Genomic DNA, 17447 nt, shown 5'->3' with positions numbered 1-17447 from the left:
ACTGAGCTGCACGAAGCCTAGTGCTTTGCTCCATGGCCATAGGGCAGCAAACTAAAACTCCTCTGAGAAGTTTTAGTTTGCTGCACCCCAAGTCATTTAAGGCGCATTATGCTGCTGAATTTGCTACAGCAGCCGGAATTACTGCACAATATGCCGCCGATGTGTGCAAACACCGACACCATTAAAGCGGTGCAAAAGCATTTAACCCGCTTTAAAGTGTTGTGCACACATGCCCCTCATTTCGTCTACATACGGCACTAGATACCACTCCCCTTGTCAGTGATTTGCTGCTGACCCAGAGGCCACACACCCTGTCAACTGAATGCCAATAGCCAGCTGCCAACATCTCCTGCCACCAAACTGCTGCTGATTTCCCAGCTTTCTACACCAGATGAGATCATGTGGCAGGACAGAAATTTAACCCATGGGACACAGGCTGCCAACTCCCAAGTGTGGTGATTAATATGTTCCTAAGTAATAAGTAAAGCCACTTACCTCTGTTTCCTGGGGTACCTGGATTTCCAAAGATGCCAGGAGGTCCACGAATTCCTAAATCACCCATGACACCTGGTTCTCCTGTTTGACCTGCAGAAACGGAGCAGTAGGAAATAGTGCTGGACCAGTAAAACAGGTTTCAAAGAACAAAATTTGTTTTGAAAAAATAAGTGTGTGTGCGTGCACATGTAAAAACATGCTTGTGAATTACATGGTTACTTACTTAATTCTGTTAAAATTTACTTGAATAAGTTTTGCATTTACTTACCATATTCATCAGCTTCAATAAAATGAGTAGACCCTACATGTGTACTATTGCCAAAGACTCCTCATGTGAGAATTACAGCAGCTTTTAACAAACTGCATTTAACAAGATTATTTATAGACATCCCACATTACATATACATAATTAATTGTATAGGTTGTATTTTACATAAATATGTTATCTAGAGTTCATTGAAAAGTGAAGGAAATAAATTTTTGTTGTAAATAAGAGACAGTGCACTCTTGACTTCTTTCTCTGCACAAATCTGAAAGCCGCTAGGTACAAATACTTTAATAGCTACAGGGATACAGATCTCAAGATGCAAGGGAATGTAAACAGCAGCTCCTCCCTCTTGGAAGTTCCTCAAAAAGGAAGTTACTCAGAATATGGAGGGACAAAAAGAGAGAGCAGTGAAGAGGGGGAAAGCTGCAGGCACAGAGCTAATCCCTGGTGGACTTGGAGACTGGTAAGTGACCACATGGACTATGTGAAAGAGGAGTTGGAGGAATCAGACAATAATCAGGAGCATGAGCCCAGGACAGGACAACAGGGTTTACTTTCTTTTTTCTTTTGGATACTGGGTTTGGTTGTGAGAACACAGAGAATAAACCATGGAACCCAGGTGTCTGATTAGAAGAGAGTATAAGCAGGAATGCTGATGTTGAACTACAGAGAAGGACACCATCTTATGATTATGGAGAATTACTTTGAAGAACCTGATGCAAAGACTTTACTCAGATAAAACAGCACTAGTGAAAGTTGAGGAATGTCCACAAACTGAAACTGAGGCACTCCCTACATATTACACTTATGTGCAATTAATATGTTAATCACAGCATAAATGGTAAGGGTGCTACATGTGCACCTAATATAAGGCACCATAAAATGGCAAACCAGCCACAACAATGTTCCACATCATACTAGGTTCAAGACTCCAGATTAGTCCCTGCTTAGAGTCAACAATCAGCTGATTGTTGGCCTGTCCCCAGACTGTACCGGGACTGGGGATCAGATCCCATGGTACCTTTACATGAAGGTGTGCCAGAAGCCTGAGAGAAAAATATCAGTGGGACCACCGCTTCAGCCACAAAGGGTGTTTTAGGATGTCCAGCATTGTGACTATAGAAGAGTAGGGAAAGCCAGGTGAGGAGGAATTCTTGGTAGCCATCCAGGTAGATATGGTTCCTCACTCCCAGCTGTGAAGCCCTAACAGCAGAAGTTGGTATACAGACTACAATGGCCTGTGGTGGCGGTGTAGGGGCAGAAAAGCCCCCATTATAGGCCCTAGAGGGTCTTGCCAGGGGCCATAGCAAACTGTTGCTTGCAAGAGTGGTCCTGATGGTAGAATCTTCTTCCTCCTTCAGGATAATATTCTACCAACAATTACCATCAAGTTGTGGCAGGAGAGTGTCCCAGGAAGGTAGAAAGCTCTCAGATGAGCCCAGTGGAGAAAAGGGCTGCCTCAAAAAGGCAAAGTAAGCCCACCATGAGAGCCAGGGCTGTGGAAAGCTACTAGCACCCTGAATGGCCTGGAGGTGGGGCCAGAGCCTAAAAGAGGCTGGAGGTCCCTTTGATGTGGGGGGACATCACTACCAAAGAGAGGATAGGCAGTCAGCCAGCCAGCAAACAGTAATGATGGAAGCAGAAGCCCTGACTCCTGAGGGGAGATATCCTATGAGGGGCTTGAGAAAGATGAGGCCAGTGACTGAGAAGCAGATTATGAGATGGAAATGGCAATAAAGTGCCTAGGAGGGAGCAGCCCAGGGAGAACATCCAGAAGGCCAGTGAGAGGAAGGAAGACCAGGGCAGGTAGGCCTGCAGTGGTCCTGGGGATGACCTAAAACTACACCCTGCTGGGGTTGGATGGTGTGGTGGGGCTGCCTGTGGTGGGAAAGTCCCCAGGAAATGCCACACTAGTGCCTCCCTACTGAAAGATAAGTATGGAGCACTGGAAAGCCTCAGCCCCCGCTGCCTTGTGGGTGATCCAGTGGAGGGGAAAGGCTATGGGAGCACATCCTGAAAGAAAAGCAACAGGCTTGGGCAACAACCTGGAGACCAGGAGGGTCCAAGGCTCAAAGCCTGAGAGAAAGAAGCTTGGGCAGCAACATGGAGCACAGGAGGACCTGGGACCAAGTATCTGAGAGTGAGGCTTGGGCAACAATGCAGGGGCCAGAAGGGCCTGAGACCCAAGGTCTAAATGAGTGGGTCCTAGTAGAAGGCCTGAAGGAGAGTGAGGCCCAGGTACATTAGTCAACACCTGACACCTGAGTAGGCCAAGTTAGGAGTCCAGGCATATCAACAGATGCTTGAGGCCCAAGGGGTGTAAGGCCCTGGAGCCCCAGTGAGGAGGCAAAATAGTGGCCCCAGTGAGGGGACAGAGTGTGAGGGGCTAGAAGCCTAATGAGAGGCAAGGAACCTAGAGTGCATGTGGGAGTTGAGGCCCCTGTGAGGGCAGAGTTGAGGCCTGTCACAGGGCACCAAGGTTTGCTTGCACCTTTAAGGGTAGAAGCAGTCTAGCAAAGGAACCAGGCAGGCTCCAGAGCTCCACAGCTGCAGGTTGCCTGAGTAACAGGCTAACTAGGTAATGACCCAGCACCTGCAGGCAGTCAGCTGACTGGAAGGAATTCAGAGCCCAGGGAACTTATAATCTCAGGGTTGGGGCTGGCTGGACTCACTCTCTCTTTGGCAACTGCCAGGAGAAGGAGCTCCTGCAAAACAGAGCTGCCCGATGCGTCTGGGTGCCTGTTTCACTATCTCCAAATGCAGTAAGACTCTAGGGGCTCACAAGGTTCCCAGAGCTGAGGGTAGGGTATGGTATTCTAAGGGTGAGAGTTTACCCTTTTAAAAGGGCAGAGTGTTGCCTGTATTGTTAATTTTATGTTATAGCCCAGGGGTTTAGATCTGTGTTACTGTTTGAATCGGTGGACTGGGATGAGGCTTATAGGGGAGGAGGAGGAGCCTCATTGGGGCACACTATTGTCTAGTGCCCCAGTGCCAGAGGGGCGCAAGCTACAAGGGCTGGAGAGCCCAGAGCCAGAGAGGCGCTGTAGACAAGGGCCAAGGGCCTGGTGATAAGAGGAGATTGTAGCCTAGTTCCTCAAAACTGGGCCCGACACAGTGGGTCTAGGCTAGAAAGCCTAGTTATATCAAAGGGGCAGGGGCTTAGTAGGTCTCAACAGAGAGCATAACAACAGTGTAACACCCGTGAGGTATGGGGCATGGTAAAGGGGAGGCTGAAGCCATGCAGCTGGCCTATAAGGCCTGAGATGCCCTGTGTAGCACCAGGTTGAAGAGGCCTGGCAAAGGGCCCATAGAACAGGAGCTCAAGTAACTTTTAGTGGATTGGGACTAAGTGAAGGCCCGTGGGCAGCCCCCTGAGTTATTTTTCCAACAAAGACATGGCAGGACAGATAAGAGGGTACCCTCGAGGCACAGCCTGCACAGTTGTGGAGCCGCCAGCGGCATCACGACCATCCCAGGAGACCTGCTCCATGACAAGGCCCCAATGAGGGCATATGGCTAAAGCATTTCTATGGACACACGATGCCAAATTTGGGGCATAGGCCAAGTGTGGCCCAGTTAAGGGGCTGGGGAAGAAGTAGTGTTTACGGATGCCATCTGTGAGGCATGGGACACGGTGTAGGAATGGTATGGAGCCATGTGGGCAGTATGGAGCCATGTGTTATGCCCTTGGCATCACGGCATCAAATGGGCAGCCTCTTGGATACAAACAACTATTTAGTTACAAAGAAGGCATGGCAGCAGAGGTAGGTGGGTGGACTGCCCTAGACAGGTGGGCAGGCCAATATTGTGACTGGCCTAGGGATGTCACTCCACATTGTTTTGCTCTCCACATAATCGCTATCTGAATCTAAAATCTAGCTCTTGTTGTACTGGGAAAAAATAAATCTGTTTCTATACAGACAAAAAATAATGACAGACACATGATAACAGAGGGTTATATCATTAAAAAATCCAAACTATGAATCTTTAAATTCCTTACCTACTATCCCTGGATTTCCAGGTCTTCCAGTTAAACCCTTGAGACCAGGTGATCCCACTGCTCCTTTAGGACCTGGTAATCCAGGGAACCCGGGTTCTCCAGGGAATCCTGGGTAACTCATACCAGAAATACCTCGATCTCCTTTTGCTCCTTGTATACCTCTGTCTCCTAAAACAAGTAGATGGCACATAGTCAACACATAATCTGGGGAGGGGAGACAATTCACACTCAACTAGACCCTGGAGTCATAAGTATGAAACTCTGCTTTAATTCTTTGGGAATTCTGCCTCTGCTAGAGAAAGACAGAGTTGACAAATCCTGTGAGGTCACCCTTAAGGCAAGGGTACATCAGAGGTAATGATTTAACCACAGACTCGCTTCTAGGAAAGGAAGTGTTCTACATTCCATGTAGGTGTAGGTGTTGCATAGAATAGCTTTCATGGATCTGATTTCCAGGTAATTGGAGCATTCTGGACTGCTACTGGCCCCCAGCCAAGACCACTGGCTTCATGACATGATAAGGTGTTATGTACAAAGCCACCTCTATGGCAGAAAACCACGGAAGAGGTTTTGCCTCTAGCAACAGTAAATCTTTTGCTTAAAGTAAGCCCTGGTCTTGTAGGAGCATTCTGCTCAGTGGCTAAGACTTGTTTTCTGTGCATATGTCCTTCTGCCACAAAGAGGTGAACTCTATCACATGTGAGGGGGAGAGGGACCAGGTCAAGTACATTTCCTTTCTACACAATTTCCTCTGACCCTTTCTCTGGAATTGGAGTTGGTCTGCTCTTCCCTGTGCTCTTTCAGTGTGCTCATGTTAGGCCTCAACAATGCGATATGGGTTTTTCCTGCATGTGTAGCCCAATGGTACACCATGCACACATCTGCCTTGTAATTGAAAATGTCTGGATTGGCACCTCTAATTCACCTAATATTTTCTACAGAGCCACATCATATAGCTATAAAACAAAACATCACGGAGTAAAAATAAAACCCAAACCCACTCCATCAGTTGTACACTAGGTTTATGTTTCTGGTATTTTTAGTGTTCCTACCTTGTCGGCCTGGTGCTCCCTGTCGACCTGGGGGACCTGGCGAACCATTATGACAATAACCTGGCTTCCCTGGGGGGCCATCATCTCCGGGAGCTCCAGGAAAGCCAGGTTCTCCTAAAAGAGACGATTAATTTTTATTATGACTTCAAGCACATTTTGAGTTTTGTATGTAATGGTACTTTTTCTCCATGTTTTCTTTTTCTAGGGCCTCACTCAAAATCTGGATAGAATGGCTTTCTTGGGTTTGGTTTATCATAGCACCTGCGAGGCCATTGATGCCTTCACGTCCTGGATGTCCTGGTACACCTGGAAATCCTAGACGTCCATTTTCACCTTTTGCTCCTGGAAGGCCATTTGTTCCTGGTGCACCTAATCTACCTGGCTCTCCGGGAATACTTGGTCCTGGGTCTCCCTAAAACATACAGAAGATATAAATGCATTATATCCGGTATACTTACATTTGAAAATATTGCTTTTTCCGTCCTGTGGACAGTTAACTTCTATGGAGTTATCATCTTCACTCCCAGAGGTTCTTTCACATTTAGCATCAGAGTACTGCAAATTCACTATCCCATATACTCCCCTTTAGAACTCTTGTTCCGGAGACCCTACACCATAAACATTATTCTGATAAAATAGTACTGTGTAGGACTTCTTCCGGTCAGCTGGAGAAATCATCACTAACAATGAAAACCTCTCCCTGCCACTAAGGCTTGTGCAGACTCTGAAGCTCTTAAACCCTTCCTGTACCTGCAAAACACTTTGGACAGTTCAAGTACCTGAAAGCTGCTTGAAATATATTTGGGCACTATGCTTACTTCAAATTACCAAGCAGTCATACTTAAGATTAAATATATATTTAAATGATGATTCAGAAAATCAAGTAATCTAGTTGACTACTGCTAGCTTTGCCATTACGAGGAAATGAAAGGTTTGTTCAGTTCCTGGGTCAGCACTCAGATATTCTGCTTTAGAAATACTTAAATTTTCCTTTAAAATAAAATTCCATGAAAGGGGTTGAATATCTCTGGTGTTCAGGATTAATTCCCCAATGAAAAAGCCCTGCTATCATTAGATTGGCTTTCAGGTACTAGCAGGTAAATTCAATCATAAACTCTGCCTGCAATACCTTAGTTTCTATGCAAATATTGATTGTAGATTTAGACTACAAAAGCCTCTTTAAACTGAGGTTAATCTTACTGCACTGTGGCTGATGGCAACTCACTGATTTTTTCCAAAACTGGCCATTTTGTGTTTTACATTAAATTACATTTAATCTTTTACATTCAGTTTAAGTGTCTTTTTAGGAAAACAAATGAGTAAACATAGAAAAGGGAGTAAAGAAAGGATACTGTTTCCCAATATTCAAATGTTTTGTTTATAATCAGTTTTGATCCTTGAATATGCTGCAACCACTCAAGCTCGAAATATATGTGTGTCCTTAGGAACTGGAATTCACACCAATCAGCATTGATGGTTACTCCCACTTGCACTGATCTACTTTGATGCTTTAACACAATTGGGCATTTGTCCTTGTGTTTAAATTCTCCTAGACTATAACCATAGTGTTTAAGTGATGCTTCTCAATACTGATGATTTCAAGAACTGTGGTTGCATCTGGCTCAAAGTCCTCACATTCCCTCCAGACAGCAGCTCCCTGAACTGTCCTGAAATTTGGGGTACTGGAAGTTCAGATTTGGACTGGAATTTTGTGGCTTGAATATAAGAACTGCTATTTACTAGCCTCAACCAGAGGTGTTCAGCCCCTGGCCCAGGGGTCAGATCCAGCCCACAAAGCAGTATGGTCCAGTCCACAGGGCTCCCCAAGGGTCTGGGAATTTGGTGGGGGCAGTGGTGGCAATTAATACTGCAACCACTCCTCCTCTACCAAATTTTCAAGTCACATGGGTCAGTTGACATTACCTTGGACATGGTATCCTGCCTGCAAGTACAGGGCAATGGGGCCTCATCAGATACACATGGGGCTGGGGGCAAGCAATGGGGCCTAATTGTGTGTATTTGGGGTGCTTGGTTCGATCTGGAGCACATAGGGATGGAGTCTGGGCAGCAGAGCCTGATCCAGTATGTGGGCTGTGTGGCCGGATGTGGGCTGTGGGGCCTGATTCTGTATGCATGTGGTTGGGACAGGTAGCAAGGCTGGATCCTGTGTGTACTGGGTTGGGGGTGAGTGGCAGGGCCTGACCCTTGTGGGTCCATGACCATGGCCACCATCTGGCATGGAGGGTGGGGCCTCACCAGCACATGACCAACTGGACCACAGTTCTGTGTATGCAAGACTGGGCCTACAGATCCACCCTGCACAAGTCATCCGGCCCACAGAGCAAAAAGGTTGGGTACCATAGCTCCATCTAGCCCAATGTCCAGTCTCACACAATGTCAGAGTGGATGCTGATGGAGAGAATAAACTGGACATATCCAGAATTTTCCACCCCCTGCTCCTCTCCCACAACAGTTTTCAGCATTCACAGCTTGCCTCTATAAGCAACTAATTTCCATAATCTCTGTTTGTGTGTGTGCACATGCATGCAAAAGTGGTGGGGTGGGGATATTGACCAGTGAGTGAGAAGCCCACTGATTTAAACAGGCACTCCTGATTAAAATGCATGCTACTTTTTTAATCAAACCTTTTCTCCTGGAAATCCTGGGCTTCCAGGTAAGCCTGCTTCTCCATTTTTTAAGCAACCTGGTGATCCCTTTGGCCCTGGAAGCCCTTTACTTCCTGTAAAGCAAACCATATAGCAGGTGAAAACATCACTGTCTTTTGTTGAATGACTGCAGCCATGAACATGCATTCATTTCTAGTGGTGGAAATTTTCCACTGTAAAAAAATGTTTCCAGGAGAGGAAGCAATGTAAGTATTCAGTCTGAAACTGCTTCCTCTCCCCTGCTCTTCGTGCCTTTCCAATATCAGATGATCCCATTCTAGGGAAAGCATGGAGAGCAGTGGCTGCTGGAGCAGTAGGGCAAAGCTCCTTTGTCAGAGAAGCAGGTGGGAAGCAAGGTGGGAAGCAAGCTCCTAGCCATGGCAAGCCAAGAGGAATGAGCAGTACAGCCTGATCCTCATACTGGAGACCAAGAAGGCAAGGCCACTGGAAACCAAGTGAGCAGCATGTAGAAGTCTCTCCAGACATTTCACTAAACAACTCACCCAGCTAGATCCTTATGTATATCTTTTAAAATGTATTCCATATGGTCAATTTTGATGCATGACTTTTCAAAAGCAGACTAATAATCTGTATATTGTAATTGGTCTATTAAAAGCTTATTTGTCTAACTTGTCTATGTCAAAACATTTTTCTACTTGTCTGTCTCCATACTGGTTTTATTTTTTAAATTTTAAAAAGAGTTAAAAGGAGCATTTTACCTTTTGGACCAAGGTTTCCTGGAAATCCAATCCCAGGAAAACCTTGATCACCTTTTGGCCCTGGAAATCCTGGATTGCCTCTTTGTCCTCTAGATCCTAGGTGACCTATCAGAAGAAGATAGACAAACACTGATGTGACGGGCTAGCTGGTAGTGACTTAGCCCAGGGGTTTTGAAAGGGTAAAGATGGTTGGAGGACTTGGGATTTCCTTTCCTCACCAATCTGGTAATGATTTGGCCCAGGGGCTTTGAAAGTGTAAAAGATGATTGGAAGACTTGGGATTCTCTTTCCTCACCAATCAGGCCCCAGAGAGTCACCCTCCATGTCCCCTGATTGGCCCCTTGGGTCACCTTAAGGGGGATAAAAGGGACAGCGCAGCTGACTCAAGGGAGAGACCAGCGAGGGACAACAAGGAAAGAGTCTCAAAGAGCTGGGCCAGCAGCAGTTGCCCCAGAAGAGCCTGAAGGAGTGGGAGCTACAGGCAGCAATTGGACCCTCAGCAGTGCGGCATGTGGCTGGCAGGAAAGGCTCCCCACTGGACTCCAGGATCCCCTACGAGAGGCTGCAGCCAGCAGGAAAGGCCCCCCAGCTCCAGCAAGGATCTGAGCAATGACCTGAGAGGTTCCCAGCTCTGCTTCGAGCTCCTCCAGTCAGAGGCCAGGAAGCTCAAGATGAGGCTGGGGCTCCTGGAAGATCAAGACCCCCAGCAGCTTGGAACAACACCAACACTGGTGCCCGTGTGGTAGAGTTTCTGCCTGCTATGTGGGTGGTCTGCGTTCAAGTCCCAGCTGGGGTGAATGAAGTAACAGGGAGAAATCCTTGTTGCAGTAGAAAGGGGTCATTGTGTTTTCTCTTTCTCCAGGTACCTAGGCCCTATATTCTTTCTTATTTGACATTTCGTGCCTTTTTTATTTCACCAACCAGTATTGTTTGTTCTGCTGTTTGTGTTTTATATTTTGGTTAACCCTGTCTTTTGTCAACTGGATAAATATGTCTATGAATGTAAGTGTCTAACCTTTGTTGAATCCTGCCCCCTCAGGGCATTGTAGTGTCCCCTATACCCCCTGGTTTATACTGGTTATATTCCCAGTACTGTTCTCTCATTAAAAGGTATAAGGTTAAGTCCCCAATGGTGGTCTGGCTCTGCTCTATAGGGGGAGGAGAGTCCCTACACCTCCCACAGCGTTTGTGCACCTGCTTTGATCCCTTCAACTGGAGAGGGAGTACCTCTTGGAGTACTGCCCGGTTTACACTGATATACCTAGTCATAGATCTACCTAGTCATAGATCTTCTAAGCGTAACAAATGTTTGTCATCTTTCTCTGCAGTGATGTCTTACGCAATTGATTTTACATTCTAAGATGCCTTTATCAGGATTCTTTCAGCAATCAAAATAATTGCCCAATATAGAAGGTGGGCGATTAACCCTTCAAGCCATCTCAGTCACATCAGTGCTGTGCTATTTGTAGCCCTGAAACTGATTAGTCCTGTCAATTCCAAGGCAGCCGTTAGAGGCAACGTGCTCTGAGTAACTCCGTAACAAGCCTTAGTTGAAGGACAAACTAAGAATAGACTGTTTCCACACAGTTACAAGAACTCTTAAAACCAGCTTGCATAGTGACTCATTAAAATCAATGGGATTTGGTAGGTGGCTAGGACCGGCAGGTATCTGAAGTGATTTACATAGTATCAGAATGTAGATTCTATTTCTAAACTACACACTAACAGTTTATTCTAGGGTGGACATTTTCTTCATAAAATGCCAAATGTGAATCACTGGTTCACACTGTCAAAACAGGTACTAGTCTAGGACAGTGTATATGGAATGCCTTTTATGTATCCACAAGTACTAGTGGATCAAAACCCAGTAACAACCAAAAATGGCAAATAACAAACACTTAACATAAATAGAAGCTAGAAGTTTTGTTACAGACCTGCTCTGCATGTAAAGCTCAGAACAGTGTGCAAAGCTCTGCATTACGCCTCTACAAGGAACAGCACAGAATTCACAGTCCAAGGACTGGGGGAAGGAGCTAAGGTAGCAATAAATTCATCCTGCACTCTCCCAGTTTTTGGCTGCACTGTAGGCAACAGCAGTTCATAGATTTCATAGACATGAGGGCTGGAAGGGACCTCAAAGATCATCAGGTTCAGCCCCCTGCCCCAGGGGCATGAAGTCAGCTAGGGGGAAAAGATCCCAGCAAAATAAGCATCCAAGTGTTTCTTGAATGAGTCCAGAGTAGATGCCTGCACCACTTCTGGAGGGAGTCTATTCCAGGTCTTGGGGGCTCAGACAGTAAAGAATTTTTTTTCTTATGTCCAACCTAAAACAGTCTTGGAGTAGTTTATGACCACCGGTCCTTGTTTTTCCTTGGGGTGCTCTGGTAAACAGATGTTCTCCCAGGTCCTGATGTACACCGCTTATGTACTTATAAGCACCCACGAGGTCCCCCCTAAGCCTGAGCTTTTCCAGGCTGAAGAGTCCCATGGTGCTCAGCCTCTCTTCATAAGGCCTATTCTCTTGCCCTCTGATCATGTGCATGGCTCTCCTCTGGACTCTCTCAAGCTTCTCCACATCCTTCTTGAATTCTGGAGCCCAGAATTGGATGCAGTACTCCAGCTGCGGCCTCACCAAGGCCGAGTACAGCGCGGGGATGACATTCTGAGATTTACTTGAGAAGCATCTATGGATGCAAGCCAGAGTTTTGTTTACTTTACCAGCTGTGGCATCGCATTGGTGGCTCATGTTCATCTTGTGGTCAATTGTGACTCCCACGTCTCTTTCAGCTGTGGTGCTAGCAAGCATAGCACTGCTGAGCCTATAAGTATGCTGCAGATTTTTTTACCCCGAGGTGGAGTACCTTACATTTATCAGTATTGAATGTCATCAGGTTTGTCTCTGCCCACTTACTAAGTTTATCCAAATCAGCCTGGATCACTAACCCGTCCTCAGGTGTGGCTGGTATGCCCCAAAGTTTAGTGTCATCGGCGAACTTAGCCAGTGCACTTCTTACACCCATGTCCATATCGTTGATAAAGATGTTAAAGGACAGAGCCTTGGGGATGATACTGGTCACGGAGCACCATAATGATTCACTACCATCAACCACTACTCTCTGGGTCCGACCTTGGAGCCAATTACCCAGCCATTGGACTGTGGTGTAGCTGAGGCCGCAGTTGGGCAATTTTTCCATGAGGTCATCATGGGACACCAGATCAAAGGCTTTTTTAAAGTCCAGAAATATATCATCAATCTCTTCTCCTTGTCCAGATATTATGTCACCTGGTCGTGGAAGGAGATGAGATTGGTCAGGCAAGACCTACCCACATCAAACCCATGCTAGTTGTCCCTCAGGATGTTGCCCTCAGCCAGCTTATCTAGAAGGGTCTCCTTGATAATTTTCTCCAGAATCTTACCAGGGATTGAGGTCATCCTGACTGGCCTGTAATTCTTGGGATCTACTTTCTGCCCTTTCTTGAAAACAGGTACCACATTGGCCTTCTTCCAGTCTTTAGGTACTTCACCATGAGTTTTCAAATAGTTTTGCCAATGGTTGGGCTATGACACCTGAGTATTCTAGGGTGTAATCTGTCAGGACCAGCTGACTTGAAGGCATCTGGCTTCTTAAGGTGATCCTTTACTAGATCAACACCGATGCTGGGTATAAATACACCCTTACCTTGGCTGTCCAGCATCTTGCTAGGCAAAGTAGCAAGTACCCATTAAGCACACTGGCCTTTTCCTGGATGTCGGTTATCAGCTGTTCCGTTTGGTTCAGCAGTGGTCCAGTGTTACCCTTGCTTTTTTTCTGACTCGCTACATATATGAAAAAGGACTTTTTGTTATCCTTGATACGTGAGGCCAGATGGAGCTTGGTTGCAGCCTTGGCTTTCCTTATCCACTCCCTACAGGTATGGACCAGTGCTGAGTACTCCTCCTTGGTGGTTATTCTAGCCTTCCATCCTTTATAGGTCTCTCTTTTGAGGCATAGGAGGTCCTCAAGTTCCCTGCTGAGCTAAGGGGGTTGCTGTGACCTTTTGCTACCCTTCCTCTGAGATGGGATGGCCATCCCTTGTGCTGTCAGGATTGCTCCCTTGAGGAGCAACCAGTCCTCTTGGACTCCTTTTCCTGTCAAGCTGTGGTCCCTTAGGGCCTTGACAACGAAACTCCTGAGCTTGTTAAAGTCTGCTTTCCTGAAGTCAAGAACTTCTGTATTGCTGACTGTCTTGCCAGATTTGCAGTGGATAGTAAAGGTGATCAGCTCATGGTCACTATCACCCATCTTTCAATCGATTCTTAGGTCACTGGCTAGGTCATCCCCTTTGGTCAGTACCAGGTCCAGCAACGCTTTGCTTCTTGTCGGCCCATAGACTTCTTGAGTCAGGTAGAGCTCATCCACGCACGTAAGAAAGCTTTGCGACTGATCGGATTTGGCCACGTGCTCTTCCCATGAGATGTCCAGGTAGTTTAAAGTCCCCCATGACAACCATGCACTGAGAGCATGCAGCCTCAGCCAGTTTCCTGGTGAATTCTTGGTCAAGCTCTTGTTTCTGGTTAGAAGGCCTGTAGTAGACTCCTACCAAGATGTCCCCTGTGCCACATTCCCCATGTATTTTAAACCAGAGAGACTCCAGTCATCCTTTCTGGTTGCCAATGTCAATTTGCAGGGATGTGTAGCTATTTTTGACATAGAAAGCTACACCCCCACCCCTTTTATCTGTATGATCTTGCCTGTACAGGGTATAGCCATCTATACCTGTGGCCCAATCATAGGTGGAGTCCCACCAGATCTCCATTATCCCTATGAGGTCATAGTCATTCTTATTTAGCAGGAGGACCAGTTCCTCCTGTTTATGCCCCAAGCTCCTGGCATTGGTGTATAGGCAGGTAAGTGTCCCGCTGGGGGCCTTTGCCTTCCTTACAGATCGTGTCGGGACTAGAGTAGGGGTGGGTTCCCTTTAGTGCTTTAGCCTGCTGGATTTACAAAGGTTGCCCAGTGGGCTTGCAGTGGCGCTAATCCACCCAACCCCTGGCGGACATAGTTTAAAGCCTGGTCAAGCAGGTCATCCAGTCTGGCTAAGAAGAGCCTCCTCCGCAGTGGAGTGAGGTGGAGGCCACCTCTCCCCAGCAGACCACTGCCTCTCTCACCAAAGAGCAGACTGTGATTGTGGAAGCTGAAGCCTCCACAATGACACCAGCACCACAGTCTTTGGTTGACTACCTTGACCTGTCTCTCCCTCCCCAGCCCATGACCCACAACTGGGAGGAGCAAGGAAAAGACCACCTGCACCCCCAGCCCCCTAAGCCTTTCTCCCAGAGCCCTGTAGTCTCTCATGACCTGGCTGGGATTGCTCCGAGCCATGTCATTCATGACCACATGGATAAGGAGCATAGGGTAGTGTTTGGAGGGCTGGATAATCTTTGGGATCCTTTCTGCTATGTCCCAGATGCAGACCCCTGGGAAGTAGCAGACCTCCCGGGGTAGGGGGCTGGGGAGGCAGATTGCCCCTTCAGTCGGGAGTCTCCCACAATGACCACTCTGCATTTCATCTTAGGGAGAGTAGGGGTGAGTGATCCTCCCTTGTCTGCAGGAGCTGGAATCTCTGCAGGCTGAAATGGGGCCTAGCTGAGTCCAAGTTAGGCAAAATGGAGACCTGTCTACAGTAGTAAAGCAGTCTCCCCAGACTGTCTTTGGATAGCACTGCCCAGAATCTCTGTAGGGCTATATACTGTGGATATGCCACAATATTCCCTTTTCATTCCCAATTGTACCCTTCAAAGAGGATACTTGGGAGGCAAACTCATGATTGTCTTCAAAGCCCCCGCACATGGGGGAATCCTCCCAGATGCATCAAGAGCTTTTAAGTGCATCTTTATACTGTTCTAGCCTTTTTAGCTGGCATAAAGGAGCCACAGCTAGGGTAATAATCTTTCTTAGAGTGCAACTGATGTATTTAATTTAGGGGAAGCACTCACCTTTTGCTCCTGGTGGTCCAGGTGAACCATCAGGTCCCCGAAGTCCTGGTGGTCCAGGTATTCTATTTATTGTACCAGGTTCTCCTTTTGGACCTTCAAGAAATGGGTTAGCAAAGGTTAGAGAACCTTCCAGGATGGAGTGTATGATACTGTACATTTTAGTACTGAACACAAACAGAAACATATGTATTTTATATATTCATAGAAACCCCTACCCAGTTAAAAATACTGTATCACTTTCCAAAGCTTTGAAGCTCCACAGCTGTGTGGAAAAGATAGACACTGTCATAATACCATATTTTTTTGCATGTAACATGCCCTAAAATATAATACAAACCTTGTTTTTGAAAGGCAGAATAGCAAATTGTATTTCCAGAGTTATGGCTTCATACAGCAGGAACAGAGCTTAATCTTCAGCTGACTCACCCTCTCTTTCCTGCTTAACTAAAGTTGAAACTCTTAGGTGCTGCTGAAGACTGGTATTCATGGGTGAATTTATAATTTTTGAAAAAAAGAGCTAAAACAGTCTGCAGAAAGGTGGATAGGAGCAGAGAGACCAGGAGTAGCTAGTAAACAGCAAAATTGACCTATGAAAGATTTGCTTGATCAGTGGAGTAAGGAACAATCAGTCGTTAAGTCAGTTAATTCTCTCAGCTGTCTGAATAGTAATATAAGGTAATTGAACATTTATGGCTATTCTGGAAGCTGACTGAACTACAAATTGATTTCCATGCCGCATAAAATAAAAGTATCAGTTCAAGTTTGGATTGTTAGTTTGATGAAGATTCTGAGGAAGAATGAAATTTAACTGAGTGTTTTGTGATTGGCTGTATTTCTTCAAGTGAAAGTTACAGTCAAATCAAGGTGCTTAATAACAGTAATATTAATGCCAGCTTAAATATGCTATTTTTAATATTGTATATAGAACTTTACCACAGAATTTCCTTCTACTTTGAAGCCCTGCCTAGTACCCATGTCTGTTCTTTTGACTGCCAGGTTCTTAAACAAAATAATTAACTACGAATGTTAATATTAACCGATACTAGCAAACATTATATTTATGCATCTATAATGCTATCACAGTCATGACACAGGACGACTAACAAGATGTTTGCACAACATCTTCAGTCGGAGCCAAAACATTGTTAGAAAATTATAGTAAAGCACTGTGCATCATACCTGTATTGTCTTTGTAAGGGAAAGTTGGAGTATAAATTCACATACTTTTTATTTTTTATGTAGCATTAAGAATAAGGGTAAATCTGATAATTCAAATGCTGAAAAGTTGTTTAGAAATAAAAAAGAATAGGTTAAGATATTTAATAAGTTAATGTAGCCATCCTTGGACTGAAACCATAAAGCCTTAATTAATTTAAAGTATCATTATTATTTTCAGCTACAGTGCTGTAACTAACCCAAGCTGCACAGAAAGTGATAAAAGCAAAGATAATGCTCAAAACATTTTTTTCTTATATTTTTTTAAATACTCTCATGTCTATTTTACACGCCTCTGGGACTGCACTCTGGAGATATGCTCCAGTTTCCTACCTTTGTTTCAGCACTGATTAGCTGTACTAGTTTGATTTTTTTAATGTAGATTGAGTTTGGGATTTTTTTTTTCCAGTTTATCTACGGTGCCAAATACCAAACAAAGCACAGTTCTCTATGACATATAGAAGGAAGGCATTTCTTTGAAGGAATGAAGAATGAAGGGGGAAAAGTTTTAGGACAGGAGTCCAGAGATTGTAAAAAGGTAGTGTGTCATTTTGAATGAAATCTCACAAGGAAAAGTACAAAAGTATGAATTAAACAGAATGACGATTAGAACTTCAGTGATTCTGAATTAATGACAGAAATGCAAGTAACTTCAGAATCCGAAATAAGGAGATGTAGCTCATCACTGATTCAAAGAAACAGGTTCTTCTAATCTTTACTATTATTGTCATGGGCATCATCTGCTGAGAATTCCTCCAGATATGGTAGGACTGTTTCTCAGCCAAAAATAAGCATAAGGCAAAACTTCACATGAGAAAAAAGAGGAAGTAGGCCTAAAGGTGGCTAAAACAGTTTTACTCTTGGGATGAGCCACTTAGTTGCTCAGAGAGACACTATTTGAAAAGAAAGGTGGGTAATCTGAGGCCTGGGTATAAGCCCTCTTTTAGACAGAGCCTAGCCAGTGATCTGTTGTTAAAGGTATGAAGAAGTTGAGCAGAGTACAGTAGAAACTAGGACTATAAGGGATTACACTGATTCAGGATGGCTCATCAGCT

The 17447-nt window shown here is 45.4% G+C and overlaps 1 protein-coding gene across 5 annotated transcripts in view; it reads right to left on the bottom strand.

The window, feature by feature from the left end:
- COL4A3 (collagen type IV alpha 3 chain) overlaps nt 1-17447 on the bottom strand; it is a 104411-nt gene that overhangs the window by 29291 nt on the left and 57673 nt on the right. For all 5 annotated transcript variants that reach the window (XR_016443132.1, XR_016443133.1, XR_016443134.1 and 2 more), the window contains 7 exons: nt 15178-15270; nt 9201-9305; nt 8461-8555; nt 6077-6227; nt 5816-5929; nt 4764-4931; nt 496-585 (listed from right to left, as the gene is read on the bottom strand). Coding sequence is in view for 2 of the 5 variants with exons in the window: in XM_090053377.1 (XP_089909503.1) it covers nt 496-585; nt 4764-4931; nt 5816-5929; nt 6077-6227; nt 8461-8555; nt 9201-9305; nt 15178-15270 (816 nt within the window). In the remaining 3 variants the exon portion in view is untranslated. The remainder of the gene's footprint in view (nt 1-495; nt 586-4763; nt 4932-5815; nt 5930-6076; nt 6228-8460; nt 8556-9200; nt 9306-15177; nt 15271-17447) is intronic.

Source organism: Crocodylus siamensis, chromosome 6 (assembly GCF_052110815.1).
Source record: "Crocodylus siamensis isolate JL-2025a chromosome 6, ASM5211081v1, whole genome shotgun sequence".
Lineage (NCBI taxonomy): Eukaryota > Metazoa > Chordata > Crocodylia > Crocodylidae > Crocodylus > Crocodylus siamensis.
This window is presented reverse-complemented; position numbering and strand designations above follow the sequence as displayed.